The sequence below is a fragment of the Mobula hypostoma genome, chromosome 18 (assembly GCF_963921235.1).
Source record: "Mobula hypostoma chromosome 18, sMobHyp1.1, whole genome shotgun sequence".
Lineage (NCBI taxonomy): Eukaryota > Metazoa > Chordata > Chondrichthyes > Myliobatiformes > Myliobatidae > Mobula > Mobula hypostoma.
Genome location: NC_086114.1, coordinates 46,581,989 through 46,609,678, shown reverse-complemented (window position 1 = coordinate 46,609,678; position 27,690 = coordinate 46,581,989). Strand labels below are relative to the sequence as shown.

The following is a 27,690-nucleotide window of genomic DNA, read 5'->3' as shown; positions in this document are numbered from 1 at the left end:
CAAACCCTTGGGCTTTGACGCATGCAATAGGCTTATCATGTTACCAACACTATCGCTTAAAAATCCATAGGTACAATCTGCTGGAGGAACTCAGTAGGTCAAGTAGCATCTGCTGAAGGAAAGGGAAAGTGGTGGATACATCAGAGTCCTTCACAAGCAAAGCCCTCCCCACCACTGAGTACATTTACATGGAGCACTGCCACAAGTGGGGGTCTTTGATGACAGATGCTGCTTTCTTAGTCATAGTCATTAATAAAGTATGACTATGACTAAGAAAGCAGTATCTGTCATCAAAGACCCCCACTATCCAGGCCATGCCCTCTTCTCACTACTACCATCAGGCAGGAGGTACCAAAGCCTTCAGCCCTATACCACCAGGTGCAGGAATAGTTATTACCCTACAATCATTAGGTCCTTAAACTGGCTTGGATAATTTTATTCACCAATACTCTGAAATGATTTGATGACCTGCATACTCACTTTCAAGGACTCTTTCCAACTGATGCTCTCAGTATTATTCTTATTTGCAGAGTTTTCTAGCACATTGGTTGCTTGTCAGTCTGTCTATTCATGTATGGGTTTTCTTAAAATTCTATTATATTTATTTTTTCCTTAAATGCCTGCAAGAAAATAAATCTCAAGATAGTAAATGATAACATATACAGAATTTGAAAACAAATCTTTTAACTTTGTACTTTGAAGAGAATTATCAGTGTTTCATGTCAAGAACGTGCATTGTTCAAAGAGTGGGAATAATAGGCCACTCTCTCTTTCATCCTACGAAATACATTGTGAAGAAACCCTTTCGGAGAACTTCTCATGTCTTGGAGGTGGGATGAAAATATCTGCTCTCTCTGTTGAGCAGTAAGGATCACACAGCACCGATGAGAAAGAATTAGCTTCTCCCAGCCAGTATTTAACACAAATCAGCGGGTGCGTATTCCGTGGGAGCCTGCTGTGCACAGATTTACTGTCGCATATTCTAAATGCTTCATCTTCAAAAGCTGTTTGCCTATAGGTCACAGGAGGTTATAGGATTTAAGCTAAATAAATGAAGAACAAGTAGGAAGATTAGGGAAATTCTTTTCACCTAGATACCAAGGGGCTCTGGAACTCTAAACCTGAGAGGTTAGTAGGGAAACACTCACCACATTCAAAACAGATTTAGATGTGTCCCTGAATCCGTAGGGCTACAGACCCATTGGTGGGGATGTGATGAAGATGAGATGCTATCTTCAAAAAACACTGGCATAATGGGCTGAAAAGCCTCTTTCTGTAATGTAAATTATCTTTTCTGTGAATCAAATAAATGTAAGCTGTTGTTTCCTAATTTATTCATTTTTTGAGATATGGGCTTTCATTGACAACTAAGTTTATTGACCGTCACAAATCGCCCTTGAGAAGACAATGGTGAGCCACCATCTCAAACTGCTGTAATCCTTCTGATGAGGTTCCTTCAAGGAGTTTCAGGGTGTAGACTCAGCAGTCAAGAGGCAATCTGATATACAAGATGGTGTGTGACTGAGGAGCCTGCAGGAGCTGGCAGACTCACCGCGCCCCACCCCCCCTCCACGTTCCTCCTACTGGCAAAGGATCCGGGTCTGGAAGGTGCTGTTGAACTGGCCTGAGCAAGTTCCTGCGCGGCATTCAAGACTGAAGATTCATTTATTGTCAAAGAATGTATAAATTACACAACCTTCAGATTTGCTTGCTCACAGGTAGCCAGAAAGCAAGAAACCCAAAAGAGCCCGATTAGAAGAAAAAAGAATTTAAAAAATAAGTAAAAGACCAACACTCGATGTGCAAGAGAAAGACAAAAAAATGCAAATCCTGTTAGCAACTGAAGCGAACAAATGAATTGAAGCATTCTGTATATAATACACACTACATCCTCAGGGCCTTGGAGGTGCTGGGAGGAAATGATTATGGAGCTGCCCTTATGCTCCTGATTCAAAGGTGTTTAACATATTAGAGGATTTAGTTTACTTGATTGCAAAAGTATCTTCGAATTTCTAATCTCTGAGAATAAAGTGAACAATACTTCCCCAAAGCCTTGAAAAGTTCCAGCTAGAACAACATTTTCTTTATGTAAAATTGGTAGAAAACATAATTAGCCTTGACAGGTAATGCAGTGTTTAATCCAGAGTTCAGAATTGTGTAATATTCTAGGAAAATATAAGATCATTAACATTCCCTTAATCACCAGTCAGTTCCAGGCTAATGTCAGGAATTAGTTAGCTCTGTGACTTTGCAACAAGTTACTGAGCAGGTTACTCTAAAATCAGTTTTACCTTAAAACAAAAAGATTAGGTCAGCTGTCTTGCAGGACTGGACTCAGTGGAGATATTAAGATAGCTCTCTGCAGTGACCTGTACAAAATGTACTTCACTATTAATTCAGCGGCACAAGAAAACAATGTGAAACAGTCCTGGTGACCTAGTGGTCACTAGAGAACAGGAACAAATATATTTGATAAACATTTCATTTTTATGCTTCTCTCAGAATGATCAAGCTTACTTTTAACTTCATAACTTCAACTCATAGAGGTATATAGCACAGAAAAGGGGCATTTTCTACTGTGTCAATGCTGACCAACACACCTAGCTATACTAATCCTTCAAAAATTCCATATCCCTCTATGCCTTGCTCTTCAAGTGTCTGTATAGATGCCTCTTAAATGTTGAGCAGCACTTGCTCATGTCCTGATGTCGGGCCCCAACCCAAAATACACCCTTCGTCTTTGCCTCCAAGTTCCGGCGTCTGCATTCTCCTGTGTCTTGTCTCTTAATGATGTGACTTGCTGCCTCCACCACTTTCACCTGCAGCTCACTCCAAATGCCAACATAATTCTATTTAACTGAAAGGTAATTCAACATTGTTGAAATAGGGGAGAATATATTTTTCACTGATGCACAAAATTTGTTCAAGTCATAGTGTTGTTCTGACACAGGAGGCTATTTGGCCCATTGAGTCTATGCTAGTCCCTACCATGCAGCTCCACCAAACCCATTCACTCTCCTGTTCACTACATCCAGACTGATCATGGTCATGTGTTTCAAAGCTTTTCTACATAATTAACGTTTTGAATTAAACATCAAGAATACCGTGTGGCTTAGTTTTTATATCAGTAAAGAAATGTGAGACACAGATACCAGAGACTGCAGATGCTGGAATCCAGAGCAGCTACTGAAGGAACTCCAGAGGGTCAGGCAACATCTGTAGAGGGAAATGGACATTGGATCCAAACCCTTTCTCTGGACTGAAGTGTGAAGGGGAGATAGCCAATAACACGAGGTGAAGACAGAAGGATGGGCAAGAACTGTGATACGATAGATGAACTGAGGTGAAGAGGTGTTGACTGGCAGATGACCTTTGAATTGCAATGCGATAGATGGACCTAGGTGAGGAGATTTGGAATGGCAGACGGTCTGATCAATTATCTATAAGCATAAAGTGTGCCTGATACAGAGCTTAAAACTTAATAAAATAGCACTGTTTAGGACTGTTCTTTCAAATTTCATTTTGGTGACACAAGAGACTGCAAATGCTGGAACGTGGCACAACTGACAATCTGCTGGAGGAGCTCAGCAGGTTGAGCAACAGGAGTATGGGGGTGGTGAGAGGAATTATCAAGTTTCTGATGCAGGCTTTCATCCCTAAATATCGTGACTCGTTTACCTCAGATGCTGCTAAACCCTGATAGCTTGCTGAATTACATTTTGGTCATCTATTCACCCCCAACACAGGATGTATAAGGGTGATGTTCCATGAAGAACTCTAAGCTCTGTATTTCCTTCCCATACCTCTGCAAAGAATTTGTGGGCTCCCTTAGAAAGCACATCTTTGACCAAACTTTCAGCCAGCTTTCCTCGCCTTCCTGTTACGCTCCTCAGGGTAAAACCCTATCTGATAAGACACAGCTTGGAAAATCTCATCTTAAGGGTGCAATATGAGTGTGGACTATGCATCATACAGGAAGGAAAATTAAGGACACAGTGTAAGGAGGGCAATCAGGTTCCAGTGAAACTGCGTTCCCGAATTTCAGGATCCATTGGACAAATGAATTGTGTCATGAGAGGATGTTGCGGGGGGGGGGGGGGGGAGAGAGGGTGATGGGAAGAAAGAAAACTTACAAAAACACACAGTGGTATCACGGTAGCATGGTGGTTAGTGTAACCGTTTGCAACACCAGCAACCCTAGTTCTACTCCCACCACTGTCTGTACGGAATTTGCACGTTCTCCCGGTGACCCGTGGGTCTCTGCCGAGTGCTCTTTTACCTCCCACATCCCAAAGACATATAGGTTAGTAGGTTAATCGGGCACATGGGTGTTCTTCAGTGGCATGGGCTCATGGGCTGAAAGGGCCTTTTACCATCTTGTGTCTCCAAATAAATAAAATTTAAAATACCATTTTTAAGGAGGCTTAGAAGTCTGAAGCAAGTTTAGCATTAACTGAGAGATTCATATGGTGAATCACGTACAGAGCTCCCATTCTGCTCCCCCAGACACTACCTCTTTGGGATATTATCCAGTCAACTTGAATATTGGTTTTGTTGAAGAGGCCACACATACTCTGATTCTGCAGGGCTCGTTGCCCTTCCTGCACTGTACCAGCAATCTTGGGCATATTAAATTTGGATTGTCGGCAGTCAATTTTTTTACAAAACAGAGGGTAGGATAATAAGAATGGGAGCTTGAAATTTGAACAGACTGTGGTGTGGATAGAGAGCAGGTCAGTAATCATGGGTGAAGGAAAAAGGCAGGTTAATGCTCTCTGCCTGTGTAACCCCATTATAGGTGCTAAGACTTTGGGCAGGAGTGGCTTATTCAACTCCTTAAGCCTGCTCTGGCAATGACAAGAAGTTGAGGATTACTAAATCTCACTAATTAAAAAAAGCATCGAGGATTAGGTTGACATGGCGGTGCAGCTGTAGAATTGTTGTCTCACAGCAACAGAGGCTGAGGTTCAGTCCTGAACTCTGGTGTTATCTGTGCGGAGTTTGCACATTCTCCCTGTGACTGGGAGAGTCTCTTCCCAATGCTCCAGTTTCTAAAGGCATTCAAGATATTAGGTTCACTGACCACTGTAAATTGTCCTTAGTGTATAGGTGAGTGGTAGAATTCAGGTGGGGGGGTTGTTGATAAGGATATATGGACAATAAAGAGGGATTAGTGTAGGATGAGCATAACTAAATTGTTGATGGTTAGCACGGGTTCAATGGGCCAAAGAGCCTGTTTCTAAATGAGTCATCGCATGACGAACTAGACCTTAAGATATGACAGTTATCCAATAGAGGTATTGGATTGGCCAATATTCTCTACATTTTCTGAGAAGACTTGTCCAAATAGAATGCTGGAACATTGGACAATCTTAATTGACAGTTGTAAGGTTATAAACATTTGAAGTTTTCACCACAAGGAGCATATACACCACAGTCAAAACTGAAGTGGGAAGATTTTTGAATGCATGTTGGAGGGGAGATTATGCAGGAAAGTACTGGTGTTGAAGTTCAGCCACAATTACTGAATGGTGAGGAAGGCTTATGCAAATGCTTGCACCAATTTCTTATATACTTAGAAGTGCAAAAGAGCTGAATACTTTTTTCTAATAGGCACGTTTAGATTGCAACAGAGATGCTAATTAACAGCGCCTTTTCCAGATGCCCACACACCCTTGCTGACTAGTCCATGCAGAGATTTATACTTGGTGGCGGTTGGCTCGTGGTCCACAGCTCTTTTTGTGTTGCTGCTGGATTCTTTGGTTGTGACTGATTCCCAGTGACAACTACCAAACCACAGCTGCTGTACGATAAAGTTCCACCCACACCAGATGTTTGCTCGGTGTATGTCGTGTTTTGAAATTCAAAACGGGCAGATCAAGACCTGCATAAAACAAAAGTAGGGAAAGTCTCAACAAGAAGGATCATTGACCACTGCCTTAAGAATAACCATACCCAAACAGAACTTTAAATAAATAACCAAAGTTTATACATTACAAGATAGTCTTGCTGCAATGCAATAGTTGCATTTCTAAGAAACCTTGCATTATAGAAAATCATGTTCACACTCTGAATATAATGCTGTTTATGGAGTAGTTGAAAACATTTTAACTGGTTATATCATGATCTGGCACGATAATTCGAATCTGCAGGAACATAGGGAGCTATGGAGAGTGGTAGACTCGGGACAATACATTATGGCACATCCCTCCCCACCATTGAAAATATTTCGATAAGACATTGACTCAAGAAGGCACATCTGTCATCAAAGAATCCCACCACATGCATCATGCCATTTTTAATTTTTAAATTTTATTTATTTGGAGATATTGCATAGAATAGGTCTTCCACCCTTCAAGCTGCAACATCCAGCAACCATCCACCACCACACCGCCCCCCCCCCACACAACACTGACTTAACCTTAACTTAATCACAGGACAATTTACAATGGCAAAATAAGCTACCCAGTATGTCTTTGCACTGTGGGAGAAAACCGGAGGACCCGGAAAAAACACACGCATTCCAGGAGGACATTTAGAGTATGCCATGATTGAACTCTGGACTTCGATGCCCCGAGCTGTAATAGTGTCGCTACCGTGGCGCCCTTAGCAACTCTCCTCTCAGGGAGGAGGTAAAAAGGTAAAAAGTCTGAAGTCCCACACCACCAGATTCAGGAACAGTTACTTCCCTTCAACCATTAAACTCTTAAAGGAACCTTCACAACTCTAATCATTAGCTCAGGATAGAAACACTTTGCACTAAAAGTTGAACTTTGTTTTCTTTCCTTTTAAATTCTAATTGGGTTGTATAATTTATGTTTTCCTTGCGAGTGCTGCTTAGATGATCCTATTTGCCTGTGTTGCTGCTGCAAGTAAGTTTTATCTTTGCACTTGTGCAAGGACTTGCCAAGATGACAATTAACTCAACTTTAACTTTGGTGAAGGGGTTCAAGAGCGTGTGCATCTCAGACTTGTAACAATAGTTCTTTTCTTCCAGAGGATTTTCAAAGTTAAAGATATTTTTAAAAGTTTATTTTGTTATGCAAGCTAAAGAGTATTAAAAGCTACATGTGAATGCATCACAGCTTGGTACGACAACTGCTCTGGCCAAGATTGCTAAAATAAATTGCAGTGCAGAAAACACAGCCCGGTCTATCAGGAAAATCAGCCTCCAACCCTTTAACTCCAACTCATTTCCCACCACCTCAGGGAAGGACCAACATAATCCTACCCTGATCATTCTCTCCTCTTCCCTCTTCAGTTGAGCAAGAGATACAACAGCTTGAGAACACGCACCACTAGGCCCAAGAACAGTTTCTGCCTCACTGTTATATCGACCTCTTGTATGATAAAGATGAACTTTTGGTCTCTCAATTGACTTTGCCACAGCCCTTTCACTTTACTGCCTACCTGCATTGCACTTCCTCTGTAACACTACATTCTGTATTCTGTTCTTGTTTTTCCTTTTGTACTACTTCACTGTACTTATATACGGAATTATCGATATAGATGCAGTACTATCAAAACTTTTCAATGTATCTCAGTACATGTTGCAACAACAAACCAATTACCATTTTAATAGAAGATCATTGCACAAGTATCAATAGAAGTGACTGCCTGTTAGTTTTCAAAATAATTCACCGAAGTTGACCGCCCCCGTGGTGAAATTGGCAGCAAGCGTCTGATGGCAGGTTTCTGACCAAAATCACATTACAACCAACTCAGTCTGTGCAGTCCAAACAGTATTCTCTAATTCATTAATGAAGTGCTTTGAGAGACTTGTGCTCTCACACATTAAGGCTATAATCCCACTTGATCTGGACAAACACCAGTTTGCCTACCGGGCAAACTGCTCCACAGAGAATGCAATCACAACCGCCCTCCATATTGCTCTGACTCACTTAGACAAACCGAACACTTATGTGAGGATGTTATTTGTGGACTTCAGTTCTGCATTTAACACAGTCATCCCCCATAAACTGGTCAGCAAACTGAACTCTCTTGGTCTTGGTTCCTCCCTGGGCTCATGGGTCATGGACTTTCTCACAGACCGACCACAGGAAGTCAGAATTGGTAAGCACACCTCCACCACCCTCATCTTAAAAACAGGCACCCCGCAGGGCTGTGTGCTGAGCGCTATGCTCTACACACTCTTCACACATGACTGCACCACAACCTACACCTCCAACTCAATAATTAAATTTGCGGACGATACCGCAGTGGTTGGCCTGATCTCAGACGAGGATGAAACAGCCTACAGGCTTGAGGTGGATCATCTGACGGAGTGGTGTAAGGACAACGACCTGGTCCTTAACACATCTAAAACAAAAGATATGATCATTGACTTCAGGAGATCAAAGGACAGAGTACACCCCCCCCCCCACTCCATATACATGGAGAGGTAGTGGAAAGTGTGGAAAACCTAAAGTTCCTTGGAGTTATGTTGTCAAAACAGCTGACATGGACCACCAATACCTCGCTACTTGTAAAAACAAACGTGGGACCGCGGACATGATTTTTGCTGCGCGCCAACTCCAGGAAAAATGTCAGGAGCAACACAGCGACCTCTTCATGACCTTTGTCGATCTAACCAAGGCTTTCGATACGGTCAGCAGAGAAGGCTTGTGGAAGAACATGGAGAAGTTTGGCTGCCCCAGCAAGTTCATCACAATCATCCGGCAGTTCCACGACGGTATGATGGTGAAAGTTCTGGATGATGGCGACGAGTCGGAGGCCTTCCCAGTGACAAATGGCGTCAAACAAGGCTGCGTTCTTGCCCCGACTCTGTTCAGTATGGTATTCTCTGCCATGCTGACAGATGCCTTCCATAACTACGAAGAAGGAATCCACGTCAGATACAGGACTGACGGCAGGTTGTTCAACCTTAGGCGCCTGCAGGCAGTTACAAGGGTGCGAGAGACTGTCATCAGAGACTTGTTGTTTGCTGATGACTGCGCACTCAACGCCAGCACAGAGCAGGAGATGCAGCGTGAAATGGACTGCTTCTCACAAGCCTGCGACAACATCGGTCTCACTATCAGCACCAAACAGACCGAAGTTATGTACCAGCCTGCCCCAGGAAAGCCATACCAGGAGCTGCGCATCACGGTGAAGGGCCAGAACCTCCAGGCAGCTGACAACTTCACCTACCTGGGCAGCATACTCTCTCACGCAGTGAACATAGATGCTGAGGTCAACAACAGGATTGCCAAAGCCAGCGCCGCCTTTGGGAGACTCCGTGAGAACGTCTGGGAACGGAGAGGACTCAGCCTTACCACCAAGCTGAAGGTCTACTGTGCAGTGGTCCTTACCACCCTCCTTTACGCCAGCGAGACCTGGACTGTCTACAGCAGACACGCCAAACAGCTCAACCATTTTCACCTGAGCTGTCTCCGCAGACTCCTCCACATCAGGTGGCAGGAACAAAGTCCCCGATACGGAAATCCTGGAACGAGCTGGGCTCTGCAGCGTCTACACCCTCCTGCTGAAAGCCCAAGCCAGGTGGGCTGGACATGTGGTCAGAATGCCAGACAGCCGATTGCCTAAGCAGCTGCTGTACGGAGAACTGTGTCAGGGCAAGCGCTCAGTCGGGGGGGCAGAAGAAACGTTACAAAGACTGCCTGAAAGCGTCCCTCAAAGGCCTGGGTGTCGACATCAACACGTGGGAGACGCTTGCCCTCGACCGTCCAGCTTGGCACAGCAAGATGACCACGGGAGCCCGTGCAGCTGAAGTCAGGCGCATCATCGAGGCGCAACGAAAGCGTGCTGTGCGCAAGGCCTGAGCAGCATCCACTGCCATGACAGCACCCACCCACTTGTGTCCCACATGTGGGTGAGCCTTCAGGGCCCGGATTGGCCTCATCAGTCACCTCCGGACCCACAGCCACCAATCTCCCATTTGACTTTGAAGCCATGGTCATCTTCGACTACGAAGGACGAACAACAACAACTTGTAAAAAAAGGCACAACAAAAACTCTTCTTCCTCAGAAAGCTGAAACAGGCCAAACTTCCACAAAAGCTGTTGCTTAACTTCTACAGAAGCACAATTGAAACCATCCTGACCAACAGTGCCACAGTGCAGTATGCCAGCTGCACAGCCGTTGAGCGACAAGACCTGCGTCGCGTGGTGAAGGCGACCCAGCGAATTGTCAGGATGGAGCTCCCAGGACTGGACACCATCTATTCCAGCAGACTCAGGAGGAAAGCAATCAGCATAACCAGAGACACCACACACCCCGGCCACTCCCTGTTTGACCCGCTGCCGTCCAGCAAAAGGTCAGGCCACTAAACGCCAGAGCAAATAGACTGAGGAACAGCTTCTATCCCAGAGCTGTGGCCTCCATCACACCACTCCCACAGAACAATGACTGAAACTGTGAGCACACACATGCACATACAAGGGCTCAAGTACTTGCACTAACGGCACTTTGTGCATTACTGTGATATTCTGGTGTTGCTGCAACTTATATTCTGCTACTTATCTATTTAATACTATTTTTCTATTACTGTCTTATTTTTATCTATGGCTTTATTTAATTGCCTGAGAGGAAGCCAAACAGAGTTTCACTGTACCTCTGTATAATGACAATAAAGATCATTCAATTCAATTCAATTAATTAGGGTGTATCCAATTTGCATTACAGGAAACACACATTAGAATATTGAACATAGAACAGTCCAGCACAGAAACAGGTCCTTCACCCCCCAGCGTTCTGCCGATTAATTAAGTTAATAACACCTAAACTAACCCTGTGTTATAGCAGAACCACCTGCAGTCAATAAGTACATTCTGACTGAATGTTACAATGCAGACTGCAAGATGAATCTGTGGATAGAGCTGCCTCAGAAATCAGATTGGCCCAGCTGCTCCATTTTCGTCCTACATCCCAAAGATGGACTGTTAGGATAATTACCTCCTGTCAATAGGAGATAATTACCTCCTGTCAATCTCTCGGCAGGAGTTGTAGGTGAGTGTCAGGATTGACCTGTGAGATAGAATAGACAACATGAAAACAAGTAGGGGGGAAGGAAGCAATGGAAATGCTCTGAGAGCTAGCACAGTCTTAAGGGGCCAAATGACCTCTATTATCATAGGAAAAGTATTGAAAAATGATTGTCCAGGGTAGAATTGAGACTTCATGATAGATCAATAAAGTTAGCCCGTGAACAGCCAAGTCAGAAACTTGACAGTCCAAATTGCTGCTTAATTAACTTGTCTGAGTGAGGGGTACGGTGCATGAAAGGCAAAATCAGCTGAAATTTCCATTCTGAATCCTCATCTTTCATCTTTGACCCAGGACCTCTATTGCCTAGATGCACACCTTCTATTCTTCCAAAATGCACGGCATCCTGAGTGAGAATCACATGGCTATTCATTCATTGCTGCCAAGCCAGGAACCTCACACAACCACAAATAATTGTAACCCCCAGGTTCAGCAGGCTGCGCTAGTCTAGGGGGAGACAGCCTCTGGCCTGCTCAAACTGGTGAAATCTCACTTGGGTGGATGCTGCATGATGTGTTCCCCTGTTACAAATCAGTACCAAGAAATAACAAAGAGTACACCATATGCAATTAAACGATTTAGCTTTATAATTCTTAATTTGACTGGAGAGTTAGTAAAGAAAACAAAGAGAAAAGGGCTCATTTTAAAGAAACAGTCTAATGCTCAGCGTTGGAGCTCACGATTTTCCAGTCTGTTTGCTCTACATCGATTTCCCCCTGGGCGTCATTGACTCCCAACTCAATTCCATGTCCACTCAGTCCTGAAGTCTACAACCTCTCCTTTCTGGCATCTTCTCTCTCCATCTTCCAGTGAACAAAAGCCCGCAAATCCCTCGCTCTCGGGCACACAAGAAAGAAAACCACTCCCCTCATTGGACACCGCACATTCCAAAGTTCCCATTAACGCTAGTCATAACCCAAACACACTGCTGCTACAGAGAAACCATTACATTAGTAGAGAAACCTTTCCCAGGGCGTTACACTCTGCCCCACCAAACTTAGTCATGTCCTCAAGACTTTGAGATAATTTGCCAACCCTTCCTAAAAAACACAAAGTTCAACCCAGGTGTAAAAGGCTCCCCAAAGCAGGAGGGGCCACACTCTGTTCCCCTGGTGCTACATAGGCCAGCCTATCCAGTGGTCTCCTGATTATGTGAGACCTCTGTACGCCCTCATCTACCTCTTCATGTTCCAGCACTACTGGGGATACTTCTGGTCTACCTGGCGAGGCCTGCCCCGACTTATCACTCATGCCCATCTGCAACTTGGATCCCTCTGTATCTTGGCTAAGCCCTGCTTCATCCCTTGTAGGGTCCCGCTGCAACCCAGGCTGTCCACAGATAGCCCCCTCGATTTCACTTCACTCAGTGGAAGACAAGTTAGGAATCTCTTCCTCAATCAATGGGGTGTTAGCAAAAGGCAGTATATACCACACCTCCAGGTCCTTATCCTCCCAATCAGTATCCCTCTCAGGAGTGGGGGGCCGGCCTAACCTCGCCCGTTGGGAGCCTGGTAGTCCCTCCCCCCCGCCGCATTTCCGAAGAGTTCTCTTACTAGGTGTGGGCTCCAAGCCGGGCTCTGGGTCTACCTGCACCTCCTGACCCAGGGGCAACAGGTGGTTCTGACGGAGAATCTTGACAGGCCCATTCCCATCTTCTGGTTTCACCCAGAAAAATAGTAGGTTTGGCATCTGACTCTCCACCACATAGAGGGTAGTCGCCCAGCGGTCAGCCAACTTATGCTTCCCAAACAGCCCCAAATTCCTTATGAGGACTTGGTCTCTCGGCAGGAGCTGGGAGAACCTCACCTTTTGATCATACCTCCTCTTATTTCCTTGATTCTGCTTGGCAGCCATGACCCCAGATAATTCATAAGCTGTTTTCAGCTCTCTTCTCACATCAGACAGATACCTCAGATCAGTCTTCGGTGGTAAGTCACTCTCATCAGTCCCAAAACAAAGATCAATGGGTTACCTTGCCTCACACCCAAACATCAGATAGTATGGCAAGTACCTGGTAGCTTCATTTCAGGTATAGTTCTAACTGTAGACCAGATGTCCAATATGTTGACTCCACCTGCTTTTCTTGCTGATCTCCAAGGTCCGATTAAACTTCTCGGGCTGGGGATCACCCTGCAGATGATAGGCAGTGGTCCTCGACTCCAAGAACGCCCAATAACTCACCGATGAGCCTGCTCTCAAAATCCCATCTCTGATCACTATGTACCCGCCTGGGGAGGCCATAATAAATGAAATACTTCTCACATAACACTTTGGCCACCGTGGACAGCCTCTGGTCCTGGGTAGGGAAAGCCTGCGCATATCTGGTGTAGTCATCATAATAAAACCAATCTGACTCTAAGACAGCCTGTGTAAAGTACACGTTTGTAACCACAGAGCTGCTGCTCAGAAAGGTTGCTCTAATGAAGTGCCTCTGTGTGCAAACAGTGCAGGAAGGTACAGTGACGAATGGTGTACAGTACAGATAAATGTGAGTATAAATGATAGAGATAAAACAGTGCACAATCATCAGCCCAGATTATTGTGCAGACCAGTATAATCCTATTCCACAATCCAGCTAACCTGTCCCTCCTACACAGCCCATAACCCTCCATTTTTCTGACATCCACGTGCCTGTCTAAGGGTCTTCAGATGTCCCCATTGCATCAGCCTTCAGCAGTGCATTCCAGTGAATGACTCTGTATGAAAACTCTACCTCTGATATTTCCCACAAACGTTCCCCCACTCACCTTAAACGGATGTCCTCTGGTACTGCCCGTTGCCACTCCGGGATAAAGATACAGGCCCTCATGATCATATACATTTCTATCAAGTTTCCTCTCATCCTCCAACATTCTGAAAAGCCCTAGCTCACTCAACCTTTCCTCATAAGACATATTCTCTAATCCAAGCAACATCCTGGTAATTCTCCTCTACATCCAGTTTAAAGCTTCTACATCCTTTCTATAATGAGGCCAGAAATAAACACTTAGTGCGGTCAAACTAGAAACTTATAGAACTGTAACACTACCTTGCGGCTCTTGAACTGAATCTGACTAATGAAGGCCAGCACATCACATGACTTAACCACCCTTGTGCTATGATGCTGTATGACTTTTGATACAAGGTTTTATTGACGACTGCTGTTAATTCAGTATTGGCCACCTTCAATAAAGGGCACATGGTTAGTAGTTCTACTGTCATAATTTAGTGAACAAGAACACAAATGAGTCCATGGTCACTAACATGCAGTGACAAATCCCAAAATTCCATAATATAAATATTATGCTGGATGTAAGAATTCAGGAAGATAACGCTAGATACAGTGGGAAAATTAAATATAGGAACACAGACAAATAAAGTAGCAAAGGCAAGGAAGGCTACGGACAAAATGCAGATAGAAGGGACTAGTATAGATGAAATAAGGTGGTCAGCATGGACATAATGGGCCAAATGGCTTATTTCCAGACTGAACAACTCTGTGACAGAGTGGAAGACAAAACTACAAAGTCAACATACCCAAAGTCTCTGCTGTCAACTGTGTAACAGAGAGAGGCAAGGTACTAGAAGGAAGCAAGAGAAAGAGAGCTTTCCCAAATGGACTGCGTTGTTAATTTGCAGAGGTGACCAGGACAGAGAGGCCACGCATAGAAATGTGGAAGTGAGTTTCCTGTGTTGGTGGATATGCTGAGGCTGAGCGAGCGAGACTGAAAACGGGAGGGGAAATCTTGACAGTCTTGGGACCAATGCAATGCAATTCCCACTGCTGTCCGTAAGGAGTTTGTACGTCCTCCCTGGGACTGCGTGGGTTTCCTCTGGATGCTCTGGTCCAAAGATGTACCGGTTGGTAGGTTAACTGGTCATTGTAAACTGTCCTGCGATCACACTAGGATTAAACCTGGGGATTGTTGCATGGTGCAGCTTGTGGGGCTGGAAGGGCCTATTCCATGCTGTATCTCAATGAATGAATAAATAAATACACAAACAAACAAATAAATAATTTTTCTCTTTGTATAAAGGATTTTAAATACTTACTGTGTTATTTTACAATTTGTAGCGGCAACATATTGTCCTGTGTAGTGAATGTTGCATCTGATAACATTGTTAGTGAAATCCGACTCTTGTATAAGATAGTTGGGATTTACTTGAAGCTGTAGCATAAAAGATAAGTGCAGGATAAGAATATATATTTTCAAAAGATAATAATGCATAAAGCAACAATTTGTTAGATCTATACCTTTAGAATATATTTCCCAGGTTGGACATCTGTAATGTCAATCCACTGACAGTCAATATCTGCATTGTAGGTGTCATAGCAACCAGGACTCAGTCCCTAGAAGGGCAAAGAAGGTGAATATGTTGTTAGTTAGCATTCTGCAACAATGTCTTAGGATGGAGACAATAAAGTTAGTATGTGACATCCAGGAAAGCTCCCACAAACACTGAGTAGTCCCAGCTAAGAGAACATCATTTCCCATTCTCTAGAGCTGCTAAGTATTAGTATCCATAATGTTAATTGCAACTTCCTGAGATGTCTCCATTTCCCAGCAGTTATCTTAGAGAATCTGCCAACTGAACCTTGAGAGAAGCAAATCCACTTATTTCAAAGGTGAGGAAGAGACAAATTTTTCAGAAATTACATTTCTGTAAATTTATTTTAAATATCTTTAAGCATTTACTTGTATTAATTTTTCTAACAAATTTTGGTAGCCTCTTTAATTTTTAATAGTTTCTAACAATTTTGAATATCACATATGAATCAAAATCACATTTAATATCATTGGCATATGTTTTGAAATTTGATGTTTTGCAGCAGCAGTACAGTGCAATACATAAGACTATTAATTACAATCAGAAATATGTATAACCATATATACATAAATATAAGACCAAAAGACCATAAGATATAGGAGCAGAAGGCCATTCAGCCCATCAAGTCTGCTCTGCCATTCAAATCATGGGCTGATCCAATTCTTCCAGTCATCCCCACTCCCCTGCTTTCACCCCATACCCTTTGATGCCCTGGCTAATCAAGAACCTATCTATCTCTGCCTTAAATACACCCAACGACTTGACCTCCACAACCGCTCGTGGCAACAAATTCCACAGATTTACCACCCTCTGACTAAAGTAATTTCTCCACATCTCAGTTCTAAAAGGACATCCTTCAATCCTGAAGTCGCACCCTCTTGTCCTAGAATTCTCTACCATGGGAAATAGCTTTGCCATATCTAATTTGTTCAGGCCTTTTAACACTTGAAATGTTTCTATGAAATCCTCCCTCATTCTCCTGAACTCCATGGAATACAGCCCAAGAGCTGCCAGACATTCCTCATATGGTAACCCTTTCATTCCTGGAATCATTCTCATGAATCTTATACATATATACACACATACACATATACATGTGCATATCTGCAAAAGTCCAAAATCCGAAAAACTTTGAAATCAGAAATTTTTTTTAATGCTGACATGACATCACAAATGGAAAATTCCACAAGGTACTGAGAAGGTTCCCAGGCGATGCACAAGTCTCTGCGCACCACAAACAATTCAGAGAAGTGATCTCACATAATAATGAACAGAAGTTCATGAAAAACACTGCATAAGTGGAAATGAAGATCTCGATTGTGTACTGAAAGAGTGGATTCATCAGCATCGGCGTGAACACGTCACATAACACTATGCTGATCATGAAACAAGCAACAGCTATCACTATGAACTGAAAATTAAAGATAATTGTGAATATTCAGCAGGCTGATTATAGAAATTTAAGGAACAAGCACGCATTAAATGTTTAAATATTTGTGGTGAGCAGAGTAGCAGAGAAATTCATTGATGAGTTTGCAAAGATCATCACCGATGAAAATCTAACACCAGGACAAGTCTACAATGCTGATTGTTTTTATACCCTACACAAAACCTTAAAAAAAGTAAAATACAAATATAGTGTACCTCTTAATCTAAGCACAGCATTGTAGGTGGAGACTAAAAGCCTGCCATTATTTGTTTTTTGTTTAGCAGCTGATTCAGGTAACCCTGCACGCCTCATATTTTCATTATATTAATGGTATATAATAATTTTTACTCTTAAGTACATAGTATGTATGATGAAGAGTAAGACAAAGACTGCTTACCGGTAGCACATAAACATATATATCCCCACTAATCTCCCTCCAGGTACTTATCCCTGCAAGCAGCTTAAGTGCTACATGTGCCCATACACCTCCTCCCTCACCTCCATTCAGTGCCCCATCAGTCAGTCCAGGTGAGGCAACGTTTCACCTGCGAATCTACTGGGGTCGTCTATTGTGTCCAGTGCTCCCAATCCAACATTACTGAGACCCGTCATAAATCCATGGACAGCTTCAGTGAGCACCTCTGCACCATCCACCACAAGCGGGACTTCCCAGTGGCCAAACATTTCAACTCCCACTCCCATTCCTCTTCCAACATGTTGGTTCATGGCCTCCTCTTGTGCCAAGACCAGGGTGCAGGAGCATCACCTGATGGCATGAACATTGAATTCTTTAACTTCCGCTAATGCCCCACCACCCCCTCGTACCCCATATGTTATTTATTTATAGACACACATTCTTTCTCTCACTCTTCTTTTTTTCCCTCTGTCCCTCTGACTATACCCCTTGCCCATCCTCTGGGTTCCCCCCACCCCTTATCTTTCTCCCCGGACCTCCTGTCCCATGATCCTGTCATATCCCCTTTGCCAATCACCTGTCCAGCTTTTGGCTCCATCCCTCCCTCTCCTGTCCTCTCCTATCATTTTGGATCTCCCCTCCCCCTCCCCCTCCCACTTACAAATCTCTTACTAACTCTTCCTTCAGTTAGTCCTGACGAAGGGTCTCAGCCTGAAACGTCGACTGTACCTCTTCCTAGAGATGCAGCCTGGCCTGCTGCGTTCACCAGCAACTTTGATGTGTGTTGCTTGAATTTCCAGCATCTGCAGAATTCCTGTTGTTCACCTTATATTCCGCCTGAGTAACCTCCAATCTGATGGCATGAATATTGATTTCTCCTTCCAGTAAACAAATTTCCTCTCTCCCTTCCTCTACTCCCTAGTCTGACTTTTTACCTCTGCTCACCTACTTCCCCTGCATCTCTTCCTCCTTCCCTTTCTCCTATGGTCCACACTCCTCTCCTATCATATTCCTAGCAGATATCTCCAGGCCTTTACCTTTCCCACCCATGCAGCTTCACCTATTACCTTCCAGCTAGCCTCTTTCCCTACTCCCTCCCCCGCCCCCAGCTTTTTATTCTGCCATCGTCCCTCTTCATTCTCAGTTCTGAAGAGGGGCCTCTGCCAGAAAAATTGCTGCTTATACATTTCTATAGATATAGCCTGATCTGCTGAGTTCCTCCAGCATCTTGTGTGTTGCTTTGGATCTGTTAAACCTGTTTCACACGTTCAGTAGTTGGCTCAGTTTTTTCTATGTCACTGGACTCAACTCCGCCATTTGTCTTTAGGATCTTATCTGCTACTTGTTATAACACAAGTATCTAGAAATTGAATTGTTTGTTTTGTTTTAAGAACAAGAAATAGAGAGGTAGTGTTCATGGGTTGGTTAGTCATCCGTTGTGAAATCTAATGGTGGAGGGGAAGAAGCTGTTCCTACAACATGGAGTATATGTCTACAGGTTCCTGTACTTCCTCCGTGATGATAGCAGTGAGAAGAGGGCATGTCCTGGGTGATGGATTTCCTCACCAATGGATGCCACCTTTCTGAGGCATGACCTTTTGAAGATGTCCTTGACACTGTAGAGTTAATGCCCATCGTGCAGCTGGCTGAGTTTGAATGAAAAGCCAGTTATATCATAGAATACTTCCAGGGAGCAATTTTTAATTAATATTTCCTAGAAGTAGGGCATGCACTATCCAAATTATGATCACTTACCTGGAACTAAATTTCCAGCAGCAAGTTTCCCCCCAAATAAACAACGCAGGGACCCTGCAGAATAATGCCTTCTAATTGCAAATCTCACAAAATGCTTTGGCAGCTGACTAAGCCACACTCCAAGCTAAAATTGCTGTCAAGTAGTTCAAAACTTTGTGAGCATCTCTAACATTCTTACAAAAGCTAGTAAGAGTTTGATTACTCATAAAAAAAATCCCAAATGTGCTGTCAATTTCATGACATAATGACAGCAAACAGGTCAAAGTTGTTGTATCAAAATGTACACATCAAAGAATCATAAAGAGAAGGCAAATCTTTATCCCATCTTTGAAAGAACATCCAGTTATACTTGCCTATTCCTCTTTCGCCACAGCTCTACAATACAATTTTTTTCATTACGTGATCAATTCTATTTTGGAAATTACCACTGAACATGTTTCCATCACCCATTTAGGCCGTGTAAACCAGTGTAATCTGCAACAACAATTCTTAGCTTCCCTGAATTATAGTAATTTATGCCCTCTGGCTAAACAACTCTTTTGCCAATGGAATGCTCTTTTGCCAATGTGAATGCCTATATAATGCGGTATGCAACATCACAATATACACATTAAGTGCAGCAAATGCACTGCTAAAGAAAAGGTTTAATTATAAAAGTTTTGTTTACTTCAACAGCCATATCTTAGACTTGGCCTTCTACCGCTACCCCATTCATCTCCTCCCTCACTTCCATTCAAGAACCGCGAACAGTCCTTCCAGGTGAGGCAACAGTTCACCTGTGAATCAGCTGGGGTCGTCTATTGTAGCTGGTGCTCCCGATGCAGCCTCCTCTACATTGGTGAGACCTGCCATAAATTGGGGGATTGCTTCACTGCCCCATCTGCCAAAAGCAAAACTTCCTGGTAGCCCAACATCTTAATTCCAATTTCCATTGCTGTTCTGACGTGGTGGTCCATGGTGGCCTCTTCAGCCATGATGAATCCACCCTCAGGGTAGCATCTGGGTAGCTTCCAACCTGATGGCATGAATACTGATCTCTCCTTCCTGTAAAAAATATTTGCCTCTCTCTCCCCGGTTCCTCTGGTCCCCACTCTGGCCTCTAACCTCTTTTCATCTGCCTATTGCCTCCCTCTAGTGCCCCTGCTTCCCTCTCCCCAATGGTCCACTCTCCACGCCTATCAGATTCTTTCATCTCCAGCCTTTTATCTTTCCTATCCACCTGGCTTCACCTATCACTTCTAGCTACCCTTCTTTCCCCCCCACCATCTTTATATTTTGGCATCTTCCCCCTTCCCTTCCAGTTCTGAAGAAAGGTCTCGGCCCAAAATGTCAACCGCTTGTTCATTGCCATGGTTGCTGCCTGATCAGCTGAGTTCCTCCAGCATTTTGTGTATGCTGCTTCACCAATGGCTTCCTTTACAACATAACATCAGCACTGGGGATATTCATTGCCAAATGCACAATGTTTCATGCCACAGGTAGAAGGCGGGAAGAACGGAGTTGAAAAAAAAATCAATCAGAATGTATTGGTGGGGCAGAATTGAAGGGCTGAATGGCCTAATTCTGCTCCTATATCTTATGGAATTGATAAATACCACCAAGAATCAAAGAAGGATCTCAGCAATGTGCCTCATTACGAACTTGCCATGATCTCCAATCTGGGAACATTCAAGAAGTTTGCCAGTAGAACGTACCAATAAGGGCTTTACCAAACTAATCCCTGGTTCACAACCCAAGTGTTGCATTGCTTTGCTTGGGCATTCTCGAGATGCACTGGTGTGTCAACAACCACATCAGAATATTATGGGAGTGGTGGGCACAAATGGATAAATGGAATATCAATAAAGAACAACGGTGTTACTTTGGTCATAGAACCCAACCAGTAGGCATATACTGTATATATTGCAAAAGTTGCATCTTTCAACGGAGGAGAATTAGGACTGCACAACCTCTCTGCCAGAAGTCCTGCTTTCCCTTCTTCACTTCAGATCATGGATATTTCACTCCTGTACCTACCAACATTTGCAAGAAGTCACAACTTCTCCAGATAGGCATGAAGACGAAAGACAAATTTGCAAAGTCCATGAAACAAGGAGTGTGCAGCCTATACATAGTGGCAATGTACAGCAGTCAATTCACTAACCAGCACATCTCTGTGATGTGGATAGAAACTGGTTCACTTGGGGCAAGTACACACAGTCACAGGAAAAACATGCAAACTCCACACAAACACACGCAGCCCTGGAGGACACAGTCAAAACCATGTCCTTGGAACTAGAAGGCACAGCTAGATGTTTGCATGCCTGGAATGGCTGGGGAGACATATTATTGTTTGTTTTTTTTTTGAGATACAGCATGGTAAGAGGCCCTTTGGTCCCAATGAACCTGTGCCTCCCAATTACATCCATGTGACAAATTAACCTGCTAACCCGCATGTCTTTGGAATGTGGGAGGAAACCAGAATATCCAGAGGAAATCCAACGGTCATGCACAAACTGATTACAAACAGTGACGGAACTGAACCTGGGTTGCTAGCGATGTAATCGCATTACCTGAACTGTTATGCTACTGCGACACCCCTCTGATTTGAGGAGTTGGGCCACTTCATGCTCGACCGAGCCCACTCTTTGCGTTTGCTTCCTGTAGGACCTCTGCGCTGGCAGAACTCAGCCCATGGTGGGGTGGGGAGGTGAGGCCATTTAAACAGGAAACATATCCTAGTCCTATGCATGGACTGCCCTACTGCTCTTTCACTATACCGTTCCATCCAGGGACTGTTCCACTATCTGTAATTATCACAGGTAATCAGAGACATTTAAAAAAATAACTTTATAAAATGAAAAGGCTAAAAGATAAACAAATATAAAACTTCCTGCATCAGCCCAGATTAAGTGTGAGGTGGTTCATTTTGGTTCTTCAAATATAATGACAAAATATAATATTAATGGTAAGAATCTTGGCAGTGTGGAAGATCAGAGGGATCTTGGAGTCCGAGTCCACAGGCTGCTGCGCAAGTTGATTCTGCGGTTAAGAAGGCATATGGTGCATTGGCCTTCATCAACCATGGGCACGAGGAAATCTGCAGATGCTGGAATTTCAAGCAACACACATAAAAGTTGCTGGTGAACGCAGCAGGCCAGGCAGCATCTCTAGGAAGAGGTACAGTCAACATTTCGGGCTAAGACCCTTCGTCAGGTCTAACTAAGTCCTGACGAAGGGTCTCGGCCCGAAATGTCGATTGTACCTCTTCCTAGAGATGCTGCCTGGCCTGCTGCGTTCACCAGCAACTTTTATCAACCATGGGATTGAGTTTAGGAGCCAACAGGTAATGTTGCAGCTATATCGGACCCTGGTCAGACCCCACTTGGAGTACAGTGCTCAGTTCTGATCACCTCACTATAGGAAGGATGTGGAAACCATAGAAAGGATGCAGAGGAGATTGAAAGCATGCCTTATGAGAATAGGTTGAGTGAACTCGGCCTTTTTTTCTTGAAGCATCGGAGGATGAGAGGTGACCTGATAGAGATGTATAAGATGATGAGAGGCATTGATCATGTGGATAGTCAGAGGCTTTTTCACAGTGCTGAAATGGCTAGCACGAGAGGGCACAGTTTTAAGGTGCTTGGAAGCAGGTACAGAGGAGATGTCAGGGGTAAGTTTTTTACGCAGAGAGTGGTGAGTGCGTGGTGAGGCTGCCAGCGACGGTGGTGGAGGTGGATACGATAGGGTCTTTTAAGAGACTCCTGGACAGGTACATGGAGCTCAGAAAAATAGAGGGCTACAGGTAACCCTAGGTAATTTCTAAGGACAGGACATGTTTGGCACAGCTTTGTGGGCCGAAGGGCCTGTATTGTGCCGTAGAATTTCTATGCTTCTACGTTTCTAAACACATAATCCTGATCCCTTTAATGAAATTTAGTGACCACACTGAAATAAATAAGACCATATTAGAAACAATAAATTATAGCTGCCATGACAATAAAGGGCTGGATAGGAGGCACATTTGACATGCTCAGTTCAGTACATTAGTTGCATTTAGGAATGACTAACTTGCGCACTGCGGCTAAGCAATACTGTTCTATCTCAGTTCACTATGATCAAGTCCTCTATAAATATGGAATAAAGATCTAATGAAAAAGTTGGCACATAGTCACCCAGTTAAAAGGTTAAAACCAATAAGAGTAAACTACAAAAAAGACAGAGGGCATCACCTGCTTGCGAACTGCAACAGGAAGACGGGGCAGTATTAAAGGACCTACATAAATTCATTTCCACACAAAGCCTGCAATGACCAAAATAGATTGCTGTAAAAGACGGCTACTGTAGAAGTTATAAATACTTTACCTACTACTGTAACATGGATTTTAGAAGATGCCATTACTGTCTACATACTGTCAAAAATATCTGCAATATACACCCACTGGGCACTTTATTAGATCCATCTGTACACCAGCTCGTTAATACAAATACAAGGTCAAAGTTCAATTTATCAAAGTACATGTATGCCACCATATAAAACGGAGATTCATTTTCTTGTGGGCATTCATGGTAAATACAAGGAAATAAAGCAAATTCAAAGAAAAACTGCACAGAAAATGGACAAATACCAGCGTGCAAAAGAGAACAAACTCTGCAAATACAAAAGAAAAATAAATAAATAAATAAATACTGACAACAACAGCTTGTGATGAAGAGTCCTTGAAAGTGAGTAAGTGAGTCCTTAAGCTGTGAGAATAGTTTATTGTTGCAGTGAGTTAAGTTATCACCCCTGGTTCAAGAGCCAGATAGCTGAGGAGTAATAACTGTTCTTGATTCTGTGGTGTGGGTCCTGAGGCTCTGTATCTCCTTTTTGATGGCAGCAGCAAGAAGAGAGCATGTCCTGGGTGTTGGGGGTCCATGATGATGAATGCTGCCCTTCTGTGATCTGCTCAGTGGTGGAGAGGGCTTTACCTATGATGGACCGGGCTGTGGTCACTACTTTTTGGAGGCTTTTCTGTCCAAGGGCATTGGTGCTTCCATACCAAGCCATGATGCAACCATTCAATATACTCTCCACCACATATCTATTGAAGTTCATCTAGGTTTTAGATGTCATGCCAAATCTTTACAAATTTAACAAAATAAAGGTGCTGTTGTGCTTTCTTCATAATGTAAAGGCCCTTATGTGCTGAACTCAGAACAGGCCCTCTGAAATGAAAACACCAAGGACTTTAATGTTGCTGACCCTCTTCACGTGTAACTCCCATGATGACGACTGACTCATAGACCTCTGATTTCCTCCTCCTGTAGTCAATAATCAGCTCCCTGGTCTTGCTGACATTGAGTGAGAGGTTGTTGCTGTGGCACCACTCAGCCAGGGTTTCAGTCTCCTTCCTATATGCTTATTCATCACCACCTTTGATTCAGCTAATGACAGTGGTGTTATCCGCAAACTTAAATATGGTGTTAGACTCAAGGCACAAGAGGTACTGTCGATGCTGGAAATCTAGAGCAATGCACACAATGTGCTGGAGGAGATCAGCAGGTCAGGGAGCATCCATGGAAAAGAGTAAACAGTCAACATTTCAGGCTGAGACCCTGATGAAGTATCTCAGCCCGAAACATTGACTGTTTATTTCCATCCACAGATGCTGCCTAACCTGCTGAGCTCCCCAGCGCATTGTGGAAATGGCAATAGAGCTGTGCTTCACCGCACTGTCGTAAGTGTAAAGTGAGTAGAGCAGGGAACTAAGCACACGACCTGTTGTGCACCTGTGCTGATGGAAATTATGGAGAGCATGTTATTGCTAATCTAAACTGATTGAGATCTTTAAGTGAAGAATCGAGGATCCAATTGCACAAGGAGTTATTGAGTTTTGGAGCTTATTGATTAGTTTTAAGGGGATGACAGAATTGAATGCTGACCTATAGCCAATGAAGAGCATCCTGATGTATGCATATTCACTATCCAATCATGTGATAGCAGCTCACTGTATAAAAGCATGCAGACATGGTCAAGACGATCAGACCAAACTTTAGAATGCGTGAGAAAGGTCATCTCGAAGTGACTTTGACCATGGAACGTTTGTTGGTGCCAGGCAGATTGTTGGTTTGAGTATTTTAGAAACAGCTGATCTCCTAGGATTTTTAGACACAATGGCCTCTGGAGTTGATCGAGAATGGTGAGAGAAACAGAAAACATCTGGTGAGTGACAGTTCTGTTGGCAAAAATGTCTTGTTAATGAGAGAGATCAGAGGAATAGCCAGACTGGTTCAAGCTAACTGGAAAGTGACAGTAACTTAAATAACACAAACACGAGGAAATCTGCAGATGCTGGAAATTCAAGCAACACACACAAAATGCTGGTGGAACGCAGCAGGCCAGGCAGCATCTATAGGAAGAGGTACAGTCCACGTTTCCGGCCGAGACCCTTTGTCCTGGGTCTCGGCCCGAAACGTCAACTGTAGATGCCGCCTGGCCTGCTGCGTTCCACCAGCATTTTGTGTGTGTTGCGTGTATCTCAAATAACCATGTGTTACAACAGTGGTGTGCAGAGGAGCAATTCTGGATGCACAAAACATCAAACCTTCAAGTGGATTGGCTATAGCAGCAGAAAACCACATGGGGTGCCACCCCTGTACTTAATGAAGTGGTCACTGAGTGTAAGCCTCCACACCAAAAGTACATCTGACATTGTACTCGCTGGACTCAGCGAATCTGTACCAGTATATTAGCTTCTGCTGACACTTTTTTTTTCTCTTGAGATAAATACTATTTTGACGATCAGGATGTCTTCACATCTTGAATTTGAGGCACACGACAGGACATGACATGACAGTACTCTGGCATTTTCAGAGTTAACTCTCTTAACCAGCTATAAATACATTATATCAACCTAGTTTTATTTGAGTTGAATTAATACAGGGCAACGCCATCTAGCTGAAAATAGAACTACACATTAACCCGAGCATTCAGCATTTCTACATAAAACAACCTCAAATTAATAATCTGTCTGATAGGATGCATGCTAAATTAATCACTAACAGATTTAAGAAACATAATTCTTATGTACTGACCTTGCTGGTAAATCAGAATGCCTCAGAACAAAAAAAAAGCAATAACTTCATTTGTAACTTAGCTCTTATTTCCAAATAATTCATTTTCCTTAAAGGAATACTCAAACACCATTCACTCCGTTTCAAAGAAGTTCAGTAAGGTCACAACAAGCAAAAAGGCCATTCAGCTAATTGAGCCCATGTCAGGACTAAGCAAGTACAATCCAATACACACACTGCTCCACCCTCTTCCTATGACCTGTTTCCTTTCCTTTCCATCCCACGTGTCTTATTTTGTCATGCATTCAGGCAGCAGAAACATTACTCAGCTGCAAGGAGTTTAGTAGCAGCATATCTGCCTCCAAAGTGGAAAGACCCCTGGCTAGTTAAAGTTCTTCAGAGGGGTGAGCACAACAATTTGGTTCACTCTTCAATGCAGAATCCCAGAATTATACAGTACAGTCACATGCTTTCCATGCTGGCCAAGTGTCTACTAAAGCTAGCTCCATTTTTTATTTGACCCCCAACTCTCAAAACCCTTCCAATCCATGAACTTGTCTAAACGTTATTTAAATGTTATAAATATGCCAACCTCTACCACTTCCTCTGGGAGTTCATTCCATATATCCACCACCATACCCCTCAGGTCAAAGTAAACTTTTTCCCCCTCTCACCTTAAATCTATGCCCTCTCATTTTAAATATAAGAGATTCTTCAGATGTTGGAAATCTTTAGCAGCATACAGAACGTGCTGGAGGAAATCAGCAGATCAGACAGCATTTTGAAGGGCATTAAACAGTCTCAACATCATGGGCAGAGACCCTTCATTAGGGACTGATTGAAAGATCTCAGCCAGAAACGTCATCTTTTTCACCTCCATAGTTGCTGCTGGATGTTTCGACCATAAGACATAGGAGCAGAATTAGGCCATTTGGCCCATTGAGTCTGCTCCGCCATTCAATCATGGATGATTCTTTTTCCCTTCCTCAACTCCATTTTCAGGCCTTCTCCCCGTAACTTTTGATTCTGTGTCCAATCAAGAACCTATCAAACTCTGCCTTAAATACACCCAATAACTTGGCCTCAGCAGCTGCATGTGGTAAAGAAATTTCTCTGCATCTCTGTTTTAAATGGGCGCCCCTCTATCCCGAGACTGTGCCTTCTGCCCTAGACTCCCCCACCACATGAAACATCCACTCCCCAGGGCCTTCAACATTCAAAAGGCTTCAATGAGATCACCCATCTTTCTGAATTCCAGTGAGTCAGACCCAGAGCCATCAAACATTCCTCGTATGATAACCCTTTCATTCCCAAAATTATCTCTGTGAACCGCCTCTGGACTCTCCTGAATGCCAGCACATCTCCTCCTAGATGAGGAGCCCAAAACTGTTCAGAATACTCAAGGTGAGGCCTCACCAGTGCCTTATAAAGCCTCAGCATCACATCCCTGCTCTTGTATTCAAGATGTCTTGAAATGAATGCCAACATTGCATTTGCCTTCCTCACCAGGGTGTTCTGCACAAGGACTCCCAAATCCCTTTCCTCTAGCATTTTGTGTATATCTGCAGTTTTAGATCCCCTACTCTGTAAAAAAAAACAACTGTGACATTCATCTTATCGATGTACTTCATGCTTTTATAAATCACTATAAGGTCACCTTCACCTGCTACACTCCAAGGAAAAAGTCCCAGCCTATTCTGTCTCTTCCTGTAACACAGCTCTCAGCCTAGTAACATCCACATGG

The 27,690-nt window shown here is 43.5% G+C and overlaps 1 protein-coding gene across 1 annotated transcript in view; it reads right to left on the bottom strand.

Annotated features, from left to right (window-relative positions):
* Positions 1-249: 249 nt before the first annotated feature.
* LOC134358519 (lysyl oxidase homolog 1-like) overlaps positions 250-27,690 on the bottom strand; it is a 114,020-nt gene continuing 86,579 nt past the window's right edge. The window contains exons 5-7 of the mRNA XM_063070826.1: positions 15,239-15,334; positions 15,037-15,152; positions 250-5,884 (exon numbers count right to left, since the gene is read on the bottom strand). Of these exons, the coding sequence (XP_062926896.1) occupies positions 5,878-5,884; positions 15,037-15,152; positions 15,239-15,334 (219 nt within the window). The 3' untranslated portion in view covers positions 250-5,877. The remainder of the gene's footprint in view (positions 5,885-15,036; positions 15,153-15,238; positions 15,335-27,690) is intronic.